This window comes from Gallinula chloropus (genome assembly GCF_964237585.1).
Source record: "Gallinula chloropus genome assembly, chromosome: 18".
NCBI lineage: Eukaryota > Metazoa > Chordata > Aves > Gruiformes > Rallidae > Gallinula > Gallinula chloropus.
In genome coordinates, this window is record NC_140103.1 from 3756359 (window position 1) to 3780817 (window position 24459).

Here is a 24459-nt window from a genome sequence, read left to right on the forward strand (position 1 = left end):
TTGCTCTCCAGCCAAGTGCAAGGTATGCTCATCAGTGATATCCCACAGGCTCCAGGCTCTCTGCCCCAGAACTGTGAGCCCAAAGTCCTGAGAAAGCTGACTTTAAACCCAAATCAAGCGCGTGGGTGGGTGACAGAAAACTTCAACATGCTGAAAGCAGAGTAAAGCCAGGCAGAGCTCTCCTCTGGGACTTTCTTCTCTCATCCTTAGCCTTACATACTCCATCTCTGCACCCCTTATCTCTCCCTTTGCAACGCACCCACCTCATCTCACCCACCCACCACAACAGCCTTAGCACTTTTCCAGTGCTAAAGCACACTTTTCCAAACACCCCACACCCTCCACTGCTCCCCAAACCCCCACCTTCCCTCTTCCCATAACCCTTCCATGCCCTTACCCCTCCCTCACCTTCCCACCACACCCCTTCCACTACAGCCACTCCAAACCCACGCTCTCTGAAAGCTTTACTTAGCCCCAAATCTTCAGTACTTTGAACTGATTCACGATGACCAGCTGCTGGCTGACCACCACCATCCCTATATTGGTTGGGGAGGGGGCTGTGTGAATACCTGACAGGTCACCCAGGGCACAGGAGAGGGGTGAGATGGAAGAGCAACATCTTCACTAGCACAACACAACAGGCAATGAGACGTTAGTTACACTGTGGATCGTGTGTTGCAGGGTCTGTGCTCCACTTGGAGCTTCCAGGCAGCTGTTGAAGGAAATTGCCATCAATGTCAGCCTCACCACTGCTATTAGACATCTCATCCATGTCCAGGCCCAGCTTGAACCCATTTAACTTGTAAGGGATAATGAGATAACAGCATGACATGTTGCAGCTGAAGGTTATTTAAGCACGCATCTGGTACCTGTTACAGAGCATACATCCTATTGTTGTATAGGAAATATATGCCACCTCCCTCCCACATGGAAAAGAGAGGATCCATACATGTGTCCCCTGCTACCCCTTCTTCTCATGTAGCTGAGGTAATTCTCCTCATCTGTGCTGTTTCTAGCCTGCCACTTTGCATTTCCTGTCTCAGGAGATGCTGTCCCTTCCAGAACGGTGAGACTGTGTGACAGGACACAAGACCACAAGGAAAAACTGAGGAGGGAGATCTCACTGCCCCCTCCACATAGCAGGCAGAACAGACTCGATGCCAACTGGGTTTGAAAGGGTTGAAAGTAAACTGTGAAGCCTGCTCACCTTTTGCCAGAGAGAACCTGGCACCACGCTTCACCCAGGGAGATTCAGCGGTGACAGTCGGTTCCAGTGCTCGAGGGACCACACTGGGACTAGGAAATACTCAGGGAAATGCCAGTGGAGCCTCTGCTGAAGCCTGTGAGGTGAGCAACATAACCTGCTTGTGCTTTTAATTCAGGTGCACAAAGGAGACAATCTGCAGATCCCAGCTTAACCCTCATTTCTTTACCCACACCCTCTATCTGCCTCTGTAGGGTGGCTTTGGCTGCTCTTGGTCCTCTGCTAAAATTGCCTATGGGGCTCTCACCCTCCCTGAACCTTCCCTAACCCTAAGGGTTGTGTGGGATCCCAAGAAATCACATTTCTCAACACCAGTGCTCACCTCTGCAGATGTGTGCTCCTCTCTCCTGTTTTTCTTAGGCACAACTCGCCTAAAGTTGTTCCTCGTTGTGCACTGCAGACCAAAGCCTGTGTCCGACACCCCATCTAGTGTTCAGCACAGACAAATGCAGAGGGTACCAGTCCATCGAGGAAACGGGAGTTGACTGGAAAATTCCCAGTTTTTTTCCAGTGGTATTTCCCGTCTTTCTAAAAGTAGCTTTTGATTTGCCTCCAAAAGAGCTCTGGCAGAGTCCAGGCAACATGGAAACCTGCACATGCCACCATCAACTCCTTCCTCCAGCCTCCACCCTGTCTCCCAACAGAGAAACTGCCACTGGAAAGCACATCAAGTCCTGCTTTGGGCTCCTCACTGTCCCAAGCCTGGGGCTCTGAGGACACCCCTCTGTATGTAAGGCGTCTGGATGAAGTAACTTGGAATAATGAGTCCAAACTTCCCGGGTTCCCAGCAGTCAGTAGCACAGGGCACTCACTGCAAGAGAGGGTTTGAGTCTTGAGCATGTATTTTGAGTACTAAACAATGCTGCTCAGTGTTTGGGGTTTTCTTCCAATGAGACTTTTTAAAATAAAATGAGAATTACTTAAAAATGCTCTTAATGCTTTTTTTCATTTAAGAAAACAGAAGTTTGCTGAGGAAACAAAAGCTGCTTCGGTGCCTGTCCTTTGCCTTTGCAAATGTGTGTCTTTGGTGGTGAGTAACATCATGAATTTGTCAGGACAAAATACCTGCTCTGAGAGCTTGGGTTTAACAAAGCAGCTTTCTGATGTGTTCCACCCTGCGAGCCACAGAGCTCCAGCCACTGCTGCAGAGACCTTTGGGCTCTTCCACCCTCAGGCCTAAGCCCAAAACAAGCACTGCTATGTTCTTGGTTAATCACCGGACCAATTAACACCTCAGTTAGGATGCAGCCAGGTTCCAGTCCTGCTCCCCTCAGAGCTGGGATTGTTCTGATGAAGCTCACTCTGCCCAAGCAGAGATCCCCTGCTCACACCACTTTCTGTTCTCAAGGAGCAGCGTGATAAGCCTGTTAACTCATTAACACCTCCAGCTTACAGGACTCTTGGCTTCCACCCTCTGGAGCAGCCTCCGGCCCCACACTCCAGGAAGTTATTCTGCAGTTTCTGTTTTGCTTTCCTTTCCTTTCCTGCTGAGCCAGGCTGGCTTTCAGTTCCCATCACGGGGCTTCTGGATGCTGCTGTATTCTTTACTCTTGTACCCACAATGGTGCCAGCTCTGGACCCTCCCAGCACTTCAGTCTTCATGGGTGGTGCTGCTGTGGCTCAGCAGCTCCTCTCCCCTCACTCCTGGCTCAAATGTGGAGTGCTGCGATGTGAAGGACAGGCAGGACATGTTGCTTCACACCCCTGTGACAAGCAGGCTGGCAGTCCTCAGTGACCAGGGCTGTCCCGTGCCTGCTCGGTGAGCTGGTTTCAGCAGCGACAGAGGGAATTGTCTCTCTAGCAGCTGCTGCAGTGCTGTGTTTTGGATTTAGGATGAGAATAATGTTGATAACATGCTAATATTTTGGTTGTTGCCAAGCAAAAGGCTTCTCAACTTCTCCTGCTGGCCTGCCAAGGAGAAGGCGAGGGGCACCCAAAGCACTGGGAGGGGACACGGCCAGGACAGCCCACCCCAACCAGCCACAGGGATACTCCATGCCAGATGATGTCATTCATGCTCATGTAATTGGGAGGTTGGCCCTGAGGCAGGCTGGCTCAGGAGCTGAGGAGCAGTAAATGGGCAGGATGCAGAAAGCCCCCTCCAGTCCCCACACCGTGTCCCCAGGCCGTTTCTCCAGGTGCTACAGGCAGCTCCTCTCTGGTTTGCTCGGTCCAGTGCAACCACCCGTGGCTGTCGGTGGGGAAGGAGGGCGAGGAGGCTCCTGCTGTGGCACGGGCCAGCGAGCGCCATTTGTGTGGCTGGTGTGGAGAGATGGGGAGAGGCCATGGGGCTGCATTGCTCTGAGGGGTGACAGCAGGGACTGGGCTTGCTCACCCCCGAGGCGACAGAGGTAGTAAAGATACCCTGAGGTAACTAATTGCGTCACGCAGCGCCCCTGTCGTTAACGCCCCAGCGCTACGTCACGGCAGGGCAGCCACAGGCTGCCCGTGCCCTTCACAAAGATGGCGGCGGCTACAGGCAGGGGCAGGGACTGGAGGCGGGGTTTTCCCGCCCGCGGCCGGCGGAAGCGGGCTGGGGCGCGCAGTCGCCATGCCGCGGGCGGCAGCGCTGCTCTGGCTGCTGCTGCCGGGGCTGGCGGCGCTGGAGCCGCTCAGCGTGGGCTTGGCCATCGGCGTCGCCTCGGCCCTCACCGGCTACCTGTCCCACCCCAGGTTCTACTGCAGCTACGTGGAGTGCTGCCCCACCGCCGGGCACCGCCTCAACGCCACCGGTACGGCGGGGGAGGGAGGGAAGGAGGGACGGGGGGAAGGAGGTGCCGCCGGGCTCCTTAACCCTACCCCGGAGCTCGGCCGGTTACCGGTCACCGCCCGGGGTAGCCCCCGGTGCGCCTGGCAGGGGCCGTGCGGAGCTGGCCCGCTGACTGGCACCCGTCAGCGGCCACACGATGCTGATGAGCTCTCCCTCTCCCCTCACTCCCACCCCGCAGCGCTGAAGGTGCAGCTGGACACCAAGCTCTTCGGGCAGCACCTGGCCAGGGATGTTGTGCTGAAGGCGGTGATGGGCTTCAGCAACAACCCCAGCCCCAAGAAGCCGCTGACGCTCTCGCTGCACGGCTGGGCCGGCACTGGCAAGAACTTCCTCAGCCAGCTCCTGGCAGAGCACGTCCACCCCGCTGGCCTGCGCAGCAAGTTCGTCCATCTCTTCCTGGCCACCTTGCACTTCCCCCACCAAGACCAAGTCACGGTCTACAAGGTGAGGAGGGACACAAGGTAATCCTGTTACCCCGAGTCCCTAAACACCCCCAGTGTGTGTGGGGGGGGTTGGCTCTTCGTGCTGCATGTGTCCTAGAATCCTAAGAGTCAGAGAATGGTCTGGGTTGGGAGGGACCCCAAGGATCACAGAGCTCCAACCCCCTGCCACAGGCAGGGACACCAACCTCCAGGCCTGGAGCTACACAAGGTTGCCCAGGGCCCCAGCCAACCTGGCCTGGAACATCCCCAGGGATGGGGCACCCACCCCCTCTCTGGGCAGCCTGTTCCAGCCCCTCACCACTCTCTCTGGGAAGAACTTCCCCCTAATATCTAATCTAAACCTTCCCTCCTTTAGTTTTAATCCTCTGGGTGTCATATACCTGACACTCAGAGGTGCTCAGCTGGGTATTTCCAAAGTTGGAGCTCTGGGGGGATGGAGGAGGAAGTGCATTCAGAAAGTGAAAAGCACCACAATGCCAAGAAATCCAAAGTGGGAGTAATCTCTTGGTGCTGTCCTCTCTCTGATGACATCTGCTGATTCCTGGAGTGTTTTGCTGTTGACTCCTCTGGCACTTGCTGTTTGGAATGAACCCCATCATTAAAGCTGTGCTCACAGGTTGCCTGGGATGGAGGGAACTTTCTCCACAGCAGCATCTGCAGTGCCACGTTTTGCATTTGTGGCTAAATCAGCGCTGGTAACACACCAGTGTTGTGGCTGTGAGGGAACAGTGCTCACACAGCCTCAAAACTTGCTTTCCCTTCCTTCCCAGCTGGGGTGGGTGAGACAAACCTGGGACAGCTGACTCCAGTCTGCTGCAGGGATCTTCTGTTGAGCTGCTCAGCAGTAAAACCTGGTAAAGAAGAAGAAAATAGTTAGGGGTGTTGGCTTCTGAGGTGGTTGCTGCTCTAACACTGGCTGGGCATGGGTCTGCAGGTGTTTGTGGGTTTTTTTCCTTCTTCCCATCACCTATAAAAATGTCTTTATCTTGGCCTGTGAGGTTTTTTGCTTTTATTCTTTGTCCTCTCTCACCTTTCCTGCTGGGGTGCTTGGCTGCTGGCCATGCACTATGTGATGAGAAAGTATAGCTCATGTGAGAGATTTATCAAGTGATTTCATCCCTCAAACACTGGAGATTTTTGATCTTCATGTTTGGATGTACCTGAAACTGGTAATTCTGGTTTTGGTATGAAAAAAGAAAACATTGATTTATTGTTTTTTAAGCAAACAAAAAAGAAGCTTTATCTTCTTCATCATTTCCCATCTCAGCCTGGTTTTTGTGACATCTCCATACACTAAGCAGAAAGACTAGGGAAAGTCTTTCGTTTGTGAGCAGGGAAAGAATTTACATTTAAATTCAGTGTTGCATGTTAAAGGGATCAGTCAGAGAGTTTATGGTCCTCTCTTCAGAAGGTGTAACCACTGAGTGTGGGATGCTGACATTTGAAAGGGTGTCACATACCAGCATCTTGCAGTATCTTCCCCAGGAGACCTATTTTTTTGCTTCCTCTTGCTCCAGGAACAGCTACAGAACTGGATTCGGGGCAATGTCAGTGCCTGTCCCCACTCTGTCTTCATTTTTGATGAGATGGACAAAATGCACCCTGGCCTCATGGATGCCATCAAGCCTTTCTTAGACTATTACGAGCAGATTGATGGGGTGTCCTACAGAAAAGCCATCTTCATCTTCCTCAGGTTTGTAGCAGTGATTTCAGTCCTTTTGAGGTACTGAGGTAAATATGTGTTTATGATGATGAGGATATTCCTATGGGACCTCATCCAAGGAACAAAGAAAACTGCTCTGGAGTAGAGACCCTCCCTAAAGACAGAGGGGAGCACTACAGGCTGGCCTGTGGCTGTAGTTGAGCAGCTCTGACATCATGCAGCAGACCACTGCAGTGTGCTGAGCTCACAAGCCTGGCTCAAAGCACAGCTCATAAAAGAGTTTGCTTTCTGGGGGAGTTCTCTGGTATGGGTGCACCCTGTACTGCTGTCGTGGTTTTACCCTGGCTGAGAGCCGAGATCCACACAGCTGCCTGAACTTTAAAGGAAAAGAGGAGGGGGAGAAGTGTGGGAGGGTGAGGGAAGGGAAGGGAAAAGGAAAGGGAAAATAACAAGCTAAAACCAAGAAGCAAAAAGCCTGTGGGTTGGGATAAGGATAGTTTACTAGAATAGCAGAAAGATAAAATATAACAATGCTGACAGGACTTTAGAGCAGAAAATCTATGAAAGTGTTGATACACAATGCAATGTCTCACTGAACCCACAGCTCAGGCTGTGCCACCCAGAGCCGTTCCAGAACCTGACTGTCCCCCAAAAACCGTGTGTCCTGGAGCCGCCCCCTCGTCCTCTCATCAGCCCCCTTTGTACTGAGCAGGACGTCATTGGCATGGAAGAGTCTCCTTGGCCAGTTTGGGTCACCTGTCCTGGCTTTGTCCCCTCCTTTCTCATTAACAGAGAAATACAAAGCGCTGAGAAAGTCCTTGACTGCTTGACCACAACTAAAAACATCAGGGTGTTATCAGCACTGCTTCCATTTTAACACCCAAACACAGCATTCCAGCTGCTGCTACAAAAGAAGTTAACTCCATCCTGACCAAAACCAGGACACCTGCGTCTGCACAGCAGCCAGTTTGATGCTGTGTTTTGGATTGGCAACTGAAAGAGTGCTGATGATGCTCCCATGTTTTGGCTGTAGTTTGCAAAGACTCACGGCCTTTTCTTTCTCCTGTGCTGATCCCAGCAAGCAGGCTGAGGTGTGCAAGAGGATGGGAGGGGACACAATTGGGACAGCTGACCCAAACTGGCTGGAGGCATATTCAATACCATGTCATGTCTGGGGGTAGAGAACTGGGGTAGAGAATGAAAAGGGGGAGGTGGTCATCTTCCAAGGTGATGGCTCTTTGGAGGCTGCCTGGGCATTAGCCTTCCTTGGGTTTTTTTCCTCCTCTTTACATCACATATTAAACTTAGTCTTGACCCACAAGTCTTCTTCTTTTTGTTCTTCCCCTTGAGGCAGTAGGGAGTAAGCAAGTGGCTGTGTAGGTGCCTGGCTGATGGCCAGAGCCAACCCACCACACACCGATGGCTATTTAAAGAACTGAAGGCTTTCCCTAAATTTTGGCTTATGAGTTTCTGTTTTGGTGATTCATTTGACATCAAGAACATTAGTGATATGTGTAACTGGCTAAAAAAAGAAATTCTGGTTCAGCTGTGTCTGTATTCACCACTGTTTCTTCTTTTACAAACAGCAATGCAGGTGGTGACTTAATTAATAAAGCAGCACTTGACTTCTGGACAAGTGGAAGGCACCGGGAAGAGATTCAGCTGAAAGACCTGGAGCCCACGCTATCTATAGGGATCTTCAATAACAAGAATAGTAAGTAATTTATGGGAAATTCCTTTGAATTCCTAAGACAGAGTTCATCTTGACCCTGCCCTGATTTTTTTTTTTCCCCTCCTTACCCCAACTCCTCCAGGTGGGCTGTGGCACAGCAGCCTCATCGAGAGGAACCTCATCGACTACTTCGTCCCCTTCCTGCCCCTGGAGCACAGGCACGTGAAGATGTGTGTCAGGGCTGAAATGAGAGCCCGCGGCTACGACGTCAACGAGAAGGTGGTTCAAGCAGTGGCTGATGAGATGACATTCTTCCCCAAAGAGCAGAAAATCTACTCTGATAAAGGCTGCAAGACTGTACAGGCCAAGCTGGATATTCATGAAGACCTTACCATAAGAGATATGAAAGCCAAGGGTTGATTCCCCTCCAGGTCTCCAAAGCACGTTCAGAACTTTTGGGAATCTGTGTATTTGCACTTAAGCTTTTTTACTGTTGCAGGGAGTTTGGTGAAAATGCTGGAGTGACCTGTGTGGCTTTTTATTTTTTATTTTATTTTTAACTTAACATACCAGTGTTCTTCTCTGAGCTGGATGGTGCCTACATTTTTCTTTCAACCTGTAGAGAATCTGAGTGTGACACACATATAGCACTGGATACTGCCTCTGCTGCTTTACTCTTTCAAGTGCTGGCATTACTGGGTATTTAATTCCTCTTTCCACAAAAACTAGACTAGAACAAAGGAGAACAGAGGAATTCTTCAGGCAGTCATATGCCTTTCCTTGTATGTGGCCTCACTGGTGGGTGAGTGAAATGATGTGCAGGACTATGGTGGTGTCTTGCAGGGGTGAATACCTTGATGTGCTGCAGGAAGAAGATGGTACAGTGGCTTCCTGTTGTTCACAGCTGTTTGATGCTGTTGTGGCTTCTACAGATGAGTCTCACGTATTCAGGCACCAAAGGGCATGGTTATACTTTGAGCTGTGGCATCATAGCACATCTGCCATGAAAATATGGGAAGGCAGGGTAAGCTCAGGGAAATCTGTTGCTGAATAGTAGAGAAAAGGTGTAGGGGTGTGGGAGGAGTAACTGTTTGCCCCTGTGTTGCTTTGGAGCAAAAAAAATTGTAAAAGAAACTTACATTGATTGTGTGGCAACTCCAGGGTGTTTGTCTTCCTAAGCAGAGGGATCTAAGAGATCTGTTAAAATACACTAGGTGAGACTTCCTAATCAGAAAAATATCTCATGAGGATTTGACTGTTAGAGCTTGGCAGGTTAATCTGCATCTGGGCTCTTGGACCTTAAGTCTGGGACATCTTCAGTAGTCCCTCCCAGCTGCAATGAGTAGCCTAGGACTGGGTACTGCTGCTTTCACCCTGCTTGGAAGACGCTTTGATGGTAGAATTTATTTTTAATGATGTATTTTTATACTGAAGTGTAAGAAAGAGCAATACAAAGCTCTTCTTAGAGACCCACAGAGAAGAGAGTATGGGAAATGGGAGCAAATCAACAATCCCATACCTCATTAAGTATGTTTTATAGTAGCTTTTTTAAAGAATGTCTATGTTGGAGGGTGAGTGATGGGTTGGGAAACTGGGAAAGACGATTCAACCTTCACCCAGTTGGTAAAGCTGGGGCTTACAGTGCTGTTGCAAGCTTTAACTCTTTCATCATCCATCACTTGCGGCTTAACTAGTGCAGTGCAAGACAGAAGTGCCTATCACTTGGTTAGTGTAGTGTGGTTTTTAAATGGGTACAGGGAATTGCAGCATTTACCCTCCCAACTTGTACTTAAACTTTCATGTTCAAATACAAATGATGTAAAATTTAAAAGTGGTCTCAACACTATCAAGTTAATTCAAATTACAACAGGGAGTTTAGCATGGATGTTAAGCTCCAAACAAAAAGTGTCAATTGCCTTTTACAACCCCACCTGGAATTTGCCAAACGTTGGCAAACTCTTCATGCTGATGCAATCTCCAGAGCCAAACGCCAGCTAGCTGTTAACCTTGGGACATTGGACTGTCACTTCTCATGTATAATGTCTTGCCTGTTAACTTACTCCTAGGTGTAAATGCTGCATCCAGTTTCAGTTACTCTGAATGCAAAATACTTCTGCAATTTCAAAACACTAAATAGTACTATTGTACTGCAGTTGGAATAAACCTGAAGTCACTTTTCTCTCTTGATTGAGTAATTTTCAGCAATGGGATTTTCAGCAGTAGGAGAGTGCTGGGTTATGCAGTTTCCAGCTGGCTGCACTGCAGCTTTCTCTAGAGCCTCCTTTATTCTTAGAAACAGAAAATCAGATTAAATAGCCTGTTGATATTAAAATATGTTGAGTCACCCAACAGCACAGCAAGGCATTCAGAAGTTAAACACAGCTCAGGAGAAACACACTTGTGAAAAAGCCTTAAAAGTCTCTGTCTGCTCTACTTCATAGTTACTAACACATCTCCTACCATACTGCCAGGACCTGCAGGTAGCCTCAGGTAGCTTGTGTACTATTGTTCCTCTCTGTGCTGTGTCTGGAGAGCTGTCATTCAAGGTGGCTCTTCACAGTGAGCCAGCAAAGGCTTTCATTGTATCTCTGTGGGCAGGAGCATCTGCTGCCTCTAGCACTGAAAAAAAGCCAGTGAGTAAATAAGCACTGAATTCAATCAAGGTACAGCTGCTGGTGCCAACTCACCCCTCACTGAACAGTCAAGTTGTTTATGCTGTTGGGAACAATCTGCTGTAACAATACACAAGGAAGCTCCTTAAGGAGGGTCTAGGGAAGCCTAAGCTGTCTCCTTCAGCAGGACTTTGCACTGTGTGTGGCTCTGCACACACAATTGCTCTTGCTATTTAACCCAAGGCCCCAGGCAGATGCATCTCCAGGGCCAGGCTGCCTCTCTCTAACATTGTTGTGTTTTACAGCATGAGATTTTGGAACATTTCCTGCTGGAGACTCTTGAATGAAAGTAAACATTGCTTGTTTTGGACTTTGGTAAGAAAGCAACATTCAGTCTGGGCACCTGCTCAGCTCCTCTCACCTGGCTCGTGGACTTGTTTCTCTAGGGATCAGACCTTTCCCCCTGTTCTGATGTTGTCTGGTCCAGTTTCAAGTGGCCTATTAAAAAATGGCCAAAGGGACCCAGTCACAGCAAGAAAGACAAAGCAAAGACCTCCACTTTGAAACCATACAGTCTGAAGGAGAGGAATCATGACAGGATCAAAGCTGGGAGCGAGTTCAGACACCCAGGTTCCTGTTACCCAGATGCAGGAGATGCTCCCAGCCAGCTCTGCTGTTTTAAGGAGGGAAGAGAGATTAAACAGAGGCACTCTCTGCCCTCCAAACATCATTTCCACGCCCTCTAGAGGAAGCTTCCATCTATCTCAAGCCATTTAGGGCTACAATATAATTAAATACTTGGTACCAACATATGCCAAATGCTTGTGCCTATGCTGTGATGGCACTTGAAACAGAACTAGAGTGTGGTTAATGCTGGAACTGCCACAGTGCTGCTTGGTTGAACTGTGTCTTTTCATGAGTAGGTAAAGTTTATTGTATTCACAAGGCGCTTTTTTTTCCCATTAGCCAATCATTTGCTGTTTTCACAGGAGGTCAAAGAAACAGATTAAATACCCAAGTTCAAAGCACTCTTTTGCTGACAAATATGAGGACTGATAATTTGCATATTACACAACCTCAGAGCAGAACTGAAGTTTTACTGACCCTTTAGTTTCCTCTTGCAGAGGAAACCTCCAGGATGCTGCTGCTGAAAACACAGGTGGCTTCAGTCAGAGCCCAGAGGGTGTTCAGTCTGTGCAACCACAGTGGGAGGAGACAAAAAGCAGGGGTTTGGGAAGTTCATCTTTATACTTGCCAGCACACATACATCTAGAAAGCCTGCCTCTACAGAAGCCACACCAGTGTCATTAGCACCGATGGTGTGGAAGGGCAGTTTCCACTCCAGGCTTTGTTTCCCTTTCACCAGTTAGCAGTCCCATCTCCTCTCCACATCTATTTGCCTCTTCCTCCACAAGTAGTAAGTTTGTGCAGTATTAACATCAAATCACTATGCAAAGAACACCAGAAGGGAGCTAAGAGATACATTTCTGATGAGAAGAGTTTATTTTCAATAGAAACTGGAGTGAAAAAAAGCCTCTGCAGTGCTCCTTCAGAAACAAACCTGACACTCTTTGCAGTGACTTCAGCTGACATGTTTCACCTTTTATTTCAAATGCTTTTGGCTCTGTCTCCATCCCTCCCTTCTGAGAACAGGATAAAAAGAAAATCTCCCAGCTGGCCCCTGAATTCCACATGTAGGTGAAGACAAAAAAAACTCTTTTCCATTTCCTTGGTGTAAAATGTAACCTGTGTTTCCCACTAATTTACATTTTTTCCATGAAGCTGACTCTGTCAGAAACCAGGCTTTCCTCCTTCCCCAGAAGGGGACTCCCAGGAGAGCACACAGTGGGCATCTTTAGAGATCAAAAATAACCCAAAACAGGAACCAACACTGAAGTGGTAGTCAAGGATTTTAACCCTTTTCCTGTGATATTACATCTGCCCTTTGAACACCATTCGCATCAAAGACTCTCATGTTCTTGGTTTGACACACAGGAGGCCAATTCATACCATTGTTTTGAGACCAACAACAGTACCACACAATTATTTCTTTTTTTAATTACAGAGTCCCCTCCTTACCTTTAATTGAACCAAGCTTTTAAAGGAAAAAAGAGATACATATCCTACTTTTAATGCAGCTAGAGGAATATTCCCACATAAACCAACTGAAGGCTTTCAGAGACACAGGAATGTTGATTAAAATTCTCAATATTCTCTAGAGATTATCCACATCAAACCAAAATCCAATTAAAATTAGGTCATAGTCCCACTCCTACACATGCCAACAGTCTGCCAAACAGTCCTGATGCTCAACACATGATCTGAGAGGAATCTTCAGCACTGTCAGACACAGACCCCCACATTCCCCACGCAGTTCGTTCTTACCTTGGCAACACAAGGCTGAAGTACTTGAGAGCTGTGCCTAGGGACACAATAAAAATGCAGAGGCCACTGCCACTTATTTACACACCAGGTAAAAAAAAAACATGTTCCTTTCCTTTAAAAGTGCTTAAAAATGAAATGTCCCGGGTTCTCCACTTGGTAATTAAGTTAAATCTGCTTCTTTGCAGGCTGTAGCAACAAAGCATTAGAAGTCATAGTAGTAATCCAGCTTTGCATCCACAGTTTTACATCCTTTATCTGAATAAATTCTCTCCTCTCTGGGGAAGTAGGTCATTTCATCAGCTATTCTGGTTAAAATGTCTTCATCCACAGCGTAGCCACGTGATTGGATCTCAACCCTGGCACACATCTTCACGTGTCTGTATTCCAGAGGCAGAAAGGGAACAAAGTAGTCAATGAGGTTTCGATCGATCAGGGTGCTGTGCCAAAATCCACCTACAAAGGGAAAGAGAAGGGGGTTAACTACAAAGGGAAAGACAAGGGGGGTTTATCTCCCCTAGTTAAACACTACCATGGGTTGAATGGAAATGGGAGGCGTACCATAGCATGCTAGTAAGAATTCACCTGTGGGTTTGGGGCTTTTAAAACCATCCAGGGTTTTGATGGACAATTAGATCCACATACAAGCCCCTTCTCAGGATACTTTGTGCACAGTTTTGGGCAGACACATAGATGTGGTCCACTGGAGTGCAACGAATGAATCCTGACTGAATGCACTTACACCTTGCTCCCCAAGTGCCAGTCTCATACCTTCCCCTCTCTCACCTAAAGAACAGATTTTCTGTCTCCTATCAGCTCTCCCAAACCAGCTTGTCTTGCTCAGTTTTTTCAGAGATTGCTTCTAACCTTTCAGAAAAACACACTAAGTTTGCTTCCACTGCTACTGTCAGACCATAATTATGTTAAAAACCCCCTTTTCCTGTGCAAGGAAACCTAGGAAGCACTGGACTGCCCACAGCACAGCCAGCATGTCTGAAACAGGCTGCACAGGGAGAGGGTTGAGTCACGAGCCCCAGATGTATTTAAAAGATGGGTAGATGAGGTGCTGAGGGATATGGGTTAGTAGAGGACAGGTACAGTTGGACTCAATGATCTCAAAGGTCTTTTCCAACCTGGTGATTCTGTGAAACAGCTCCTAAGTAACTGTCTGAAGGCTTTTACCAGACTGAGCAAGACAGGCTGAGTGGATCTGGGGCCAAGGAAGTGGCTTTTTTATTGGTTAAAGATTTTTCAGCTGCTGCCAGGATTTCTCTTTGCCTTTAGCCCATTACTATGTCAATAAATGCTCAGTGTAGACTTCCCCCAACATACACAATTCAATGGACAGCAAACATGTTGATAGTCAAGGTGCACACAGAGCTCCTTAATCTGCATCTAAAGAGGCATTTTATACACTCTAAAACTGCATTTTGACTCCTTGCTAGCCAAAAACTGAAGGCTACATCAAGTGGAAACCATAGCCATGAAAACAGCTAAACAGAACAGAACAGAATCACAAGGTTGGAAGAGACCTTTGAAGATCACCAAGTCCAACCATTCCCATCCTATGCTAAACCATATCCCCAAGTACCTCATCAACCCTTTTTTTGAACACATCCAGGGATGATGACTCAACCACCTCCCTGGGCAGCCTGTTCCAGGCCCTGACAACTCTTTCAGTAAAAAATATTTTTAAATTTAAACAAAGCCCATCCCTTTTGTGGAACTTTTACCTCCTCAAAAAGCAATCCCAGCTTTACTCACTGTTTTTGTTATTGAAGACAGACACAGACAGTGCATTCTGTATATCTGTGAGCTGTATGTCTTCCCTTGTCCTCCCATTCCTCCAGAAATCCAGTGCCAGCTCTGTTATCTTTTCAGCTCCTGCATTGCTACATAAAGAGAAAGCAAAATTGTGGCTGCAAGTAGTTTTAAAAGGCATCAATGTTCAGAACAGCAAACCCCAGAAGCCACTTCTTACCTGAGGAATATGAAGATGGCTTGTCTGTAAGACACCCCATCCAGAAACTCATAGTAGTCCAGGAATGGCTTGATGGAGTCAATGAGTCCTGCATGCATCTTATCCATTTCATCAAATATGAAGAGTGATCTGGGACAGATGCTCACATTTCCCCGAATCCACGACTGCAACTGGTCCTGAGGTGCAGAAAAATATGAGCTGCTGAAAGCATTTTATGTTGAAAAGACAGAAAAGAGCACTTCTGCTTATTGACCTTTGTCCTGAGCTGTTTCAATTGTGTCACTGTAACATCTTTGGCTTCTTGACTAAAACACTGCTAAAAGCAGTAAATAAATCTTTGCACAAATCTCTTGCTGGTTCTGAAAAAAATAGGAGGGATGGGATGAGCAGGAAAACTCTTTGTGAGGGAGATAGTCCTGTAAACACAGCAAAAATGAAAGTGAGCAGCAGGACAAAGGATGGGCACCACCAAGGAACTGCAACACAAAGCAAAGCCCTGACAGGTAAGATGATTACTGTCAGCAGCACTTTGGTCTAAGCATCCTTAAGTGTCAAAATTATAAGCAATATTAAATTTGCTACTTGAACAGCACCAGTGAGACGGTGCTGCAGTCACTGGCAGAAGCAGAATTCAGTTCTCAGCCCTGTGGTTTAATGGTTCTGAAGTTAAACGATTACAAGTCCTTCTCAGGATGATGGTTTATTGTATTTAAAGATCCACTTCAAGGTTGCATTTTTCCTTTCACTTAAGTGTTACATTTAAGATCAATAATGATGTAAGCAGGAGAGGAAAAAAAAGGGTTGAATAAGTAGTAACAGTTCTGATCACATACAATGATTCATCCTTTTTTGATATTTGTTTGCTCAGTCCCTGAACTGCAGAGGCAGCAAGGGAAACTGGCATCAGATGTACTGTGAAAAAGCAAAAGTTCCTCCTGCTGCCTTTGGGAGCAAGTTTCCCAAGTGTAATCACCGTGAGACAAAAGCAGAAAAGGATCCATTTTATTTTAAAAACAGTTCAGCTGCAAGAAGAGGGAAGTAAGCTGTAGAAGAGAGAACAGTTATTTCCTCCATTTAGAAGTTGGACCATCCCACTCCCACTTTTAACACGTACAAACTGAATATAAACATACAGTAATACACAAGACAGCTGTACTCACTGAAATGCTGCCGTTAACAAAATTAATTAGAACAAAAATACTCCAGAAAATATGCATCCAAGCTACTGCCCCACGTGTCATCCACCTGACACCAAACTGCTAGAACAATTCTAAATACATTTTATCTTTCAGACAATGGGTATTTTGTGATTTTATGTTACAGCTGGGAAACAGGTGCATAGAAAAGCTAAATAACCTGCTCAGTGTGCAAATACACCCATGCTTCAGAGAGAAAGCTTCAGCTTGTCATGGTACCTGCCACACCTGGAGGTCACCAGGTGGTTCCCCAGAGTCATGGACTGTTGTTTCGTGCTGTGCCTGCCTGCCAGTGTATCACCTAACCATGGAAACCTGCTGAATCACACTAATCTTTAGAGCAGGTGACATCCTTCAGTGTAAACCAAACATTAACCATATCGTTCTTCCCTGAAGAGAAGCTCAGAAACCACGCAAAACCTCTTTATATTCAAGGGAAAACCTGGCTACAGGGATGTTAAGATCTACCCAGTTCTATAAAGACTCCAAAACCAGCACAGACTACGTTTTACTGCATAGAAGAACCTGCAGGCTTCTAGTACCACTCGTGCCATGACATTTCTAAATCAACAGAGCAGTCGCTGCAGCAGAGCTGTGCCCCAGCACCACGGGACGCTCTTACCTTGTAGAGACTGATGCTGTCAGCGTGAGGGAAGTGTAAAGTGGCCACGAACTGATGGACGTATTTACTCTGCAGACCCCTCTTATAAATGCTTTCGGCCACTATCTTACTGACAAAGTTTTTCCCCGTCCCAGTCCACCCGTGCAAGGAGAGGGCGAGCGGCTTCTTGGCGTTGCTGTTGTTCAGGAAGCCCCTCACCGCCTTGACAACCACCTTGTTCACCAGGTGCTGCCCGAACAGCTTCCTCTCCAGATTCTCCTGCAGAGCTGGATGGAGAGAACACACCGTCAACAACGCGGAGGGAGACGGCCACCGGGTCCCGCCCGCCTTCCAGGAGGGTCCAGCAGCCACCCTGAGGCGCTGGCTGCCGGGCTGGGGGCAAAGGGCCGGCCGCGCTGGAGCTGCGCCCTGCGGGAAGGCCCTGCCCGGCGCCGGGTGCCTCTGCCCTCCCCCAGCGCCGTCCCGCCAGCCCCGCAACGCGCCTCCCCCTCATCCCCGACCCCCCCCCGCAGCCCCTCAGCCCGCACCGGCGGCGGCGCGCCGGTCGTGCCTCTGGAGGCAGCACTCCCTGAAGTAGCAGTACAGCCGCGGGTAGGAGATTAAGCCGGTGAGGGCCGAGGCGGCGGCGCCCGCGATCGCCAGCCCCAGGCTGATGGGCTCCACGGCGCTCGCGGGCCTGAGGAGGGGCGGCAGCAGCGCCAGCCCCAGGGCCGCCCGCAGCGCGCCCCACCACAGCTTCATGGCCCGCCCGGCCCCGCGGCTTGGCCGCCGCTTCCGCTCCGTCAGGCCGTTTCCGCCGCCGCCATCTTGGCTGCGGGCAGAGGCGGGGCTGGCGCTGAAGTGGGCTGGCGCTGAGGGCGGCCGCCATATTGGGCGGGAAGCTGAGGGCTGGGAGTAGCTAAACGGCGACCTCGCGCGGCGCGCTTATGCAACATCCACCCCACAGCTGCACTGCTCACACAAACCCCTACGTTCACCTGGCCCAGACTCTTTTCTCCTCCTCTGAAGGGGGAAGAATAAATAGTAAAAAGAATAAAGGAAAACCTGTGCCTGGCCCCCAGCGGCCCCTGGACTTTCCACTCCTCAGTGACAGGACTTGACAGACACAGCCAGGGGAGACCCTGGCCAACCATCGGTGCACATTCCAGAAGGAAAAACACATTCACAATCACTTAAAAACCACTTTTATTACTTTAAAGTTCCAAGTCTTGGCTTCAAGTACCCACATGTCACAGCTCCTGGGGTGACGCAGCTGATGGCAGCTGCACGGCCTCTGGTTTCTCCACCACAGACCCTGTCCCAGGAGCTGAAGGTTAGATTGCACTCCAATTCAACGGTTACAACTTGAAAACAGGCCCTTCGTAGGTGAAGTAAAACGTAGCAAACTGCTACAGAAATAACTCTACTGGGAGAGAAAATAAAAAATATATAAAGCACAACTTACATTACATCTCCCGTGCTGGGCATCTGTTGCTCTTTCTTGTGCTCAGGGCAGATCCAGTGAGGCAATGCCAATGCCACAGTTCCTCACAGGTCACTTCAGAGCCAGGCTGACTAACAGCAGCACTCGGCAAGGCTGCAGGATCTCAGCTTTACCCACTCTGCACAGGAAAGGCCCTTGTGAACAAAAAGTCTCTTACAAAGTTACATTCAAGCAAGCCAGCTTTAAACCTTCCCTTTTTCTTTTTTTAACAAGGCAAACAGCACTGGTGCTTTTAAAGTATTTTTTACAAAACACATATTATTTTAAGAGGGTAAAAGAATCTGCAAAGGCAAGTTTGTTTCCTCACTAAAAAAAATGCCAACCATGAAAGCTCATGTTCTTATAAAAGAGGTTTTATAAATGAAAATAAATAATATACAAGATTTTACTGACCAAAGAGTTCTCAATGACCTGCAAACTGATTCACAAGATCACAAGAAAAGCTTTGTAGGTAACACCAGCGCGTCAAGGTAATGACTCTCCCCAAATCCATTTAAGATCAAATCTTTTATTAGTGGAAAATAAGAACAAATGCAAAGACTTCTGTCCATGTTCATCAGTATCGCCTATTCATCTTCTTGAATTTCTCATAGTGATAATCATCTGTTGCTTTTTCATTGAGTGGACGTTTGCGATTTGGAGGAGACCCTTCAAAAGAAAGAGAACAAAGTATTATTTCCTGTCCTTTCATCTCTCTGAGTTTCTCAGTGATAATAATCTGTGGCTTTTTCACTGGCTGGACGTTTGTGATTTGGAGGAGATCGTTCAAAAGAAAGAGAACAAAGTATTATTTCCTGTCTTGTCACTGGAGACATTTCCTTAACTCCACCACTTTACCTTACACAGCCCCTTGCTGTGTGAAAGGCTATTGCTTAAGCTGTCAATGCTCCCCAACCTTGCACCCTTCGCTATTCCAGCTTTCATCAAGCCCTTGTCAGACGGCTTTCCCAACATGTTGCAGTTGTGACCTGTAGTAGTCCACCCTTGGGCATCTCTAAAGACATTCTCCATTCAGAGGGCTTCACGTGTGACCTAGCAGGGGTTCATCACGTCCAACAGCCTCTCTTGGACACAGATTGTGCCATTTCTCCACATAAGAGCTGGAGAATTTCTCTGGGCAAGACCCCTGAAGGATTTTGATGCCTCGGAGGACTACATTTTGTAGGGGCTTTCACGAAACAGCTCACACGATTACAGCCATATTCTACTAAAATCCCAAACAAACACACTCTTAAAATACACAAATTAATTGTCTCATGCTACACCTACATCAACCTATTCAGCATTATTACATTTCACTGAATCAATGTCAATGTCTCTCCTCCAGACTTTACAGACAAGGAACTTACGCTCAGGCTCTGGCCTCTCTGTATCCCCCACTCTCAGTGGACGGGGCTTTGGCTCTTCCTTGTTCCTTCGCACTGGTGCATTTAGCTCCTCATGGTAAACTGAAGAAGGAAAACATCAGGTAAGGAACATTATCTGGAGCAGCGTTATTCCAATGCACAGATTCCTGTGGGATTTGTTACAACTGATCTTTAGCAGGAACAGCAGAACCTCAGAAACAGCATTCTCCCCATCGCTTTCTGTGGATGATCAATACACACAAGATGGGATACAGCAATTTCACCAGTATTATTTCATCAGAAGTGGCCCAAAGTCTCATTTCCTTCAGAACACACCAATCTGATGCCAGATCACCCCTGTAAGCACAGTCATACACAGCAGAAGGCTGCCTTTCCTCCAGATGGCTGCAGCGTGAGAGACTCTCCCGGAAATTAACTCCCCTCTCCTGTCTAGTAAGGTCTATGTTTGCTTGACCACCTGCCTGCTTTGGCAGCCTACAAAATGAATGCTCTCAATTATAAACCATCATTTAGAATCACAGACAAGGCAGACATTTCCAGCACACGCTCAAGACACAACTGAAAGCAAAAAAAAATGGTGAAATTTATGAGGCAGTGTCAGCTGGGAGTTCAAGAGCAGAAAGTCAAGCTGCAAGTAATACGTCCTTCCCTTGCTGACGGGTAGAAAAAACCCAGACCAAGCCAGATCACTGAATCACAGAATCACAGGGGTTGGAAGGGACCTCAAGAAAGCATCGGGTCCAACCCCCCTGCCAAAGCAGCTCCCCAGCTCATATTGCACAGGTTGGCATCCAGATGGGTCCTGAATCTCTCCAGAGATGGAGACTCCACACCCCCTAGGCAGCCTGTCCCAGGGCTCCCTCACCCTCACTGGGGAAAAATTCTTCCCCAGTGGAACTTCCTGTGCTGCAACTTGCAGCCATTGCCCCTTGTCCTGTCCCCACAGACACTGAAAAGGGGCTGCCCATTTCCCTCTGCATCCCACGCTTAAGATATTTATAAACGTTAATAAGGTCCCCCCTTAGTCTTCTTTTCTCCAGGCTGAACAGCCCCAGCTCACTCAGCCTTTCCTCACAGGGGAGATGCTCCAGATCATCTTTGTAGCCCTTCTCTGGACTCTCTCCAGGAGATCCCTGTCTTTTTTATATCAGGGAGCCCAGAATTGGACACAACACTCCAGGTGGGGCCTGACCAGGCCAGAAATGTGGCCTGGACTAGCATCCCAGCAAAACAAATCATATAACTGCTTGTGCTGATACATGAACTAATTCTTCCTGCATCAGATTCTTTCCAGACCGCTTTTCTTCAGCTGACAGGGTCACACCTCACCCAGGGGAGTTGTGCAAGACTTACATCTGTTGTGCTGGACGTAGTTAACAGCCATGTTTGTGGGAACAAATGATGTTTCGCTGTCTTTCTTCTTGTTCTGCTGCTCTGCCAGCAGCTTGGCCTTGGCCTCTTCAGTTGAGATGATGTTTTTTATTTTTGCACTGGAAGAAAAACAAATGCTCATTCGTATTTAGAAAGGGTAGTAGGCATGGAAGTGCTAAGTGGAGGGATTTTGGGGATAGTAATAGTGCTGCTATGTTATTTGAGGTGCTTTTTGAGAGAGGAGGCATTGATCCAGAAACAGACACTCTGGTTCAAAGGGAAAAGGGAAGCTCACATCTCTAGTGCATTCCCTTTCCGTGCAGGGCATGAACTGATCCTCCAGAAAGCTGCTAGAGTCAAATCACAAAAATTAAGAGCCTTTTCCAGAAGTCATGCAGTGGAGCTGCACTAGGTATCATACTAATCCAGGACAAGGCTCAATCCCATCACAGAGCCAAGCCAGGGCCATGTAATCCAGCCATTCTGCTGCTCTGCCCTCAAGAGTTGCTCACCCTGGCAACCAGGGCCACAACCAACCTATCTGTGAACAACATACTCGATTCCCAGGTCCACTTCAGGAATACCGCTCAGCATCTGGTTGGACAGCATCTCCTCAGTCTTCTTGGCAGAGGAGACACGGATGTTCTCTGGCAGCTCATACAGAGAGTCCTCAGCATTCTTCAGCTTCACCTTCTGCTCCTCATTCTCCACAATTCCCTTTCTCTTCTTCAGCTCAGTCTCAATGTACTTCATCCTAAACAGCGACACGTGAGGGGCACAAGGCATTTAATTCCATTTTCTGTACTCTGCATTGCTGTCCCAATAGCTAGGAGAGAGGAATGAATAACCTCTCCAGAACAACCCAGCTAACACCAACTGCAAGAAACAACTGCCCAAGAAATGATCAGATCCTCCAAGCTCTCACAACCAGCAGAGAAGGCTCCCACTGGTATTTAATGCTGAGCTAGATGCCTGGCATCTCCCATGTTCGCTCATGAAAAAAGCCTTCAGGCAGCCAGAAGGTGAAAGGGCAAGCAAAACGCTTCAGTGGGAACTGGGAAGATGTTCTGGGACTACTCAGGAAAAAAAGGACACCCAGCCCCAAATTCAACATCACAGCCACGAGGCAGCACAACTTACATGTCAGCATCTTCATCCCGCCTGTTGGTTTCGGCTGAGAAGGAAGTTCCCAAGTTTAGATCTTCCTCTTCATTAATCCTAAACAGAAAGCGTGGTGTTTAGGTTTGGGTTTGGATTTTTTGAAGTAATTTGCCAGGTGAGAGGAGCAGTAGCTAGCCAGACTGTGTTATATTAAACTCTTGAAACAACTCGACATCTGGTTATTTCATTACTAGCTGGCATTCAGTACTAGTCTAGGGAGAGACCTAGTCCAGCTCAGACACACCCACCTGTCCTTGCCTCTTTCTTTCAGCTTCTTCATGTCCACCATTCCCCCAGTTTTCATCTGGAACGGGTCATCCTGTAAAATAAGAACTCATGAGAACCCCTCAGGCTTCCCTCTAGTTTAACACTAGTCATTGAAACCTGGATACAACCACAGGGAACACTCAAGTACTGAGCTGTGACATCAGTCCTACCCTGGGCCAGACTCTCACAGTGATGGGCTGGACCACACTGATGTTTTCCCATCGTTACATCTCAGCACCGAGGTGATGAAAGCACCTAGCACTTACCACAAGTGTGGCTTCTTCTTGCAACTTCTCTCCCACAAGCAGAGCTACAGCACTAGTCAAGCAGAGGAAGAAAATAACATTCAGTGGAAGGAGACACATTACCAGCAACACTGCATTTCTTTCTCCTTCTCTAAATCAAGCAGATGGGTCCCACACGCCGTATTTAAGACTAAAATGCCAATCTTATCCACATGGATAGAGCAACTGTGACTGTTTTGGGGAGATGAGGAGTTAAGGCAGATTTTAGCACCTTACAGCGATCACCAAAAACAAGGAACAAAGTTCACTGCTGGTGCATGTCTGAACTAGAGAGAGAAATCAGGCTGGAGGTGGTGTGAAAGTGTCCTATTTAAATCACGTGTGCGGCATGAAAGTGACTCGGTGAGAAAACATTTCATGTTAAACCCCCATCTTAATCCTTGTCTTCACGGCTGGGACACAGAACAGACTTTGCTGGCTGTAAGCTGACACCAAACTCCCTCTTTTCCACCCTCAGGCTTTAACTCCTCTATGGAGAGCACGGTTTGGGTGCTACTCAACACGTAACTCTTTCTACTAAAGGAGACAAGTGATGAGAGAGGAATTTATGTTGCATGACACCCTCGGACAAACACAGCTTCACACCCTTGGTGCTACAGCCCTTACCTCACCCCATTGGGTCGCCTTCTGAGGCTCTGAACTTCTTTGGCTTCCTCAAGTTTTAGCCTGAAGAAAAAAACCCCAACAGACGACTTAGTTCCTCGTGCTTTGGCTTTGAGTAATTAATTTGATTATCTGCAGGGAACACAGCATCTTCTGGACTGTGCCCTGTGCGGGTCAGCACCCACTTCTCTGGGTAGACCCCAAAACAAACCGGCCCCTCTGTGAGAGCCGCTTTCCAAGAGACAGAAGAGCAATAAATGTTTGGAACCGCCTGCCGCGGCGGTGAGAGGGCCGGAGCCGAGAGGGGCTGTGCCGGTCCGCTGCCCCCAAGCCTCTGTGGGCAGGGGGCTGGCTCCGGAACCGAGCACATCCCGGAGGCGGGGAGCCGGCGGGCCAGAAGCCTCGCAGAACAGCCCTGGCCGGAGCTGCCGGCGGGGTCAGACACCCCGGCGGGGTCAGACACCCCACGGGGCCCGTCCCGCTGCCCCCCCCCCACCCACCCCCGTACCCGGGTGGTGACCCCCCCATGGCGGCGGGTCGGGGCTCCGCTCGGGGCGTTGCGTGCGGCTGCGGCCGGGCCCGGCGGCGTGACGTCACTGCGCGGGGTGTGACGGTGGGACGTGACGCGGCCGAGCCGTAACCGAGTGACGCAACGCTGTAACACCACAGCGGAACGCAACGCCATGACACCGCTGAACTCGTGGAGACCCGGGGGCCCCTTCCCGGCCGCCGCAGGGCCGCTACGCGCCCCTACGCCCCACGACTAGTGGGCCCAGCCGGACTCTCCGCGGCTCCCGACCCACCTGACCTCCTCGGCGACCTGCTCATCCTCCTCCGAGTCCCCGGAGTCCTCCCTCCGCCGGCGGAAGGACTTCTTGGCCGGCATAGCGCCGGCTGACAGCCGCCGCTCTGCTCTCCCCCCCCCCAACCCCGCTCACCACTAACACCGAGCCGGGCGCGTCGCGCGGCGATGACGCCACAACTCCGCGACGAAGCCGGGCAGGATCGCCCCTCCGCCAGTACTGCGGCCGGGCGGGAGCCACGGGGCCCGGCTAAGCGGCGTCTCCTCCGTGGGGAGGCGAAAGAGAGACCCCCCCACACCCCCCTCCGTGCCCTCCCGAGCGTTCCCTGCCGCTAATCCCATCCCTGCGGCCCCCTAATGCGCCCCGGGGCTTCTTTCCGGAGCTGCTTTCCCCCGGCAGCCCCGCGGCGGGGCAGCACGGGCGCGCCGAGCCGAGCCGCTGTTGTTAAGCGCTGGAGCTCCGCAGCGGCGGCGGGGCCGGGCGCGCCCTACGCC

General features: G+C 49.1%; 3 protein-coding genes across 4 annotated transcripts; 1 reads left to right on the top strand and 2 right to left on the bottom strand.

The window, feature by feature from the left end:
- Positions 1-3815: 3815 nt before the first annotated feature.
- On the top strand, positions 3816-8282 carry TOR1B (torsin family 1 member B; the record flags this gene model as incomplete). Its single annotated transcript, XM_084272350.1, has 5 exons — positions 3816-3996; positions 4213-4478; positions 5995-6170; positions 7727-7854; positions 7955-8282. 5 exons carry the CDS (start codon positions 3816-3818, stop codon positions 8230-8232), a joined length of 1029 nt encoding a protein of 342 aa, XP_084128476.1. The 3' UTR covers positions 8233-8282.
- A 404-nt stretch (positions 8283-8686) lies between these two features.
- On the bottom strand, positions 8687-17346 carry LOC311198405 (torsin-1A-like; the record flags this gene model as incomplete). Of its 2 annotated transcripts, XR_014617699.1 has the most annotated exons (6): positions 8687-8810; positions 12810-13262; positions 14571-14698; positions 14788-14963; positions 16606-16871; positions 17133-17346. XR_014617699.1 is itself a non-coding variant. In XM_084272349.1 (5 exons), 5 exons carry the CDS (start codon positions 17344-17346, stop codon positions 13012-13014), a joined length of 1035 nt encoding a protein of 344 aa, XP_084128475.1. In that variant the 3' UTR covers positions 11920-13011. The 2 variants fall into 2 exon arrangements, 1 of the variants encoding a protein (XP_084128475.1); XM_084272349.1 differs by lacking the exon at positions 8687-8810 and having other exon boundaries at positions 11920-13262.
- A 1230-nt stretch (positions 17347-18576) lies between these two features.
- Positions 18577-24103, bottom strand: LOC311198692 (splicing factor C9orf78). The gene is made up of 9 exons (XM_084272694.1): positions 23966-24103; positions 23166-23225; positions 22521-22572; positions 22236-22306; positions 21967-22044; positions 21383-21580; positions 20809-20945; positions 19438-19536; positions 18577-18736 (listed from the first exon to the last, which is right to left on the bottom strand). Exons 1-9 carry the CDS (start codon positions 24046-24048, stop codon positions 18645-18647), a joined length of 870 nt encoding a protein of 289 aa, XP_084128820.1. The 5' UTR covers positions 24049-24103; the 3' UTR covers positions 18577-18644.
- Positions 24104-24459: the final 356 nt, after the last annotated feature.

Bases quoted from the DNA above. Each gene is read 5' to 3' on its own strand.
- LOC311198692 (XM_084272694.1), bottom strand. From the start codon at position 24,048: ATGCCGGCCAAGAAGTCCTTCCGCCGGCGGAGGGAGGACTCCGGGGAC. The intron at 20,946-21,382 runs GTATGTTGTTCA...TTTTTCTTCCAG, and splicing joins GAAGTGGACCTGGGAATCGA to TGCAAAAATAAAAAACATCA. The intron at 19,537-20,808 runs GTAAGTCTTGCA...TTCCTTCTTCAG, and splicing joins CTACGTCCAGCACAACAGAT to TTTACCATGAGGAGCTAAAT.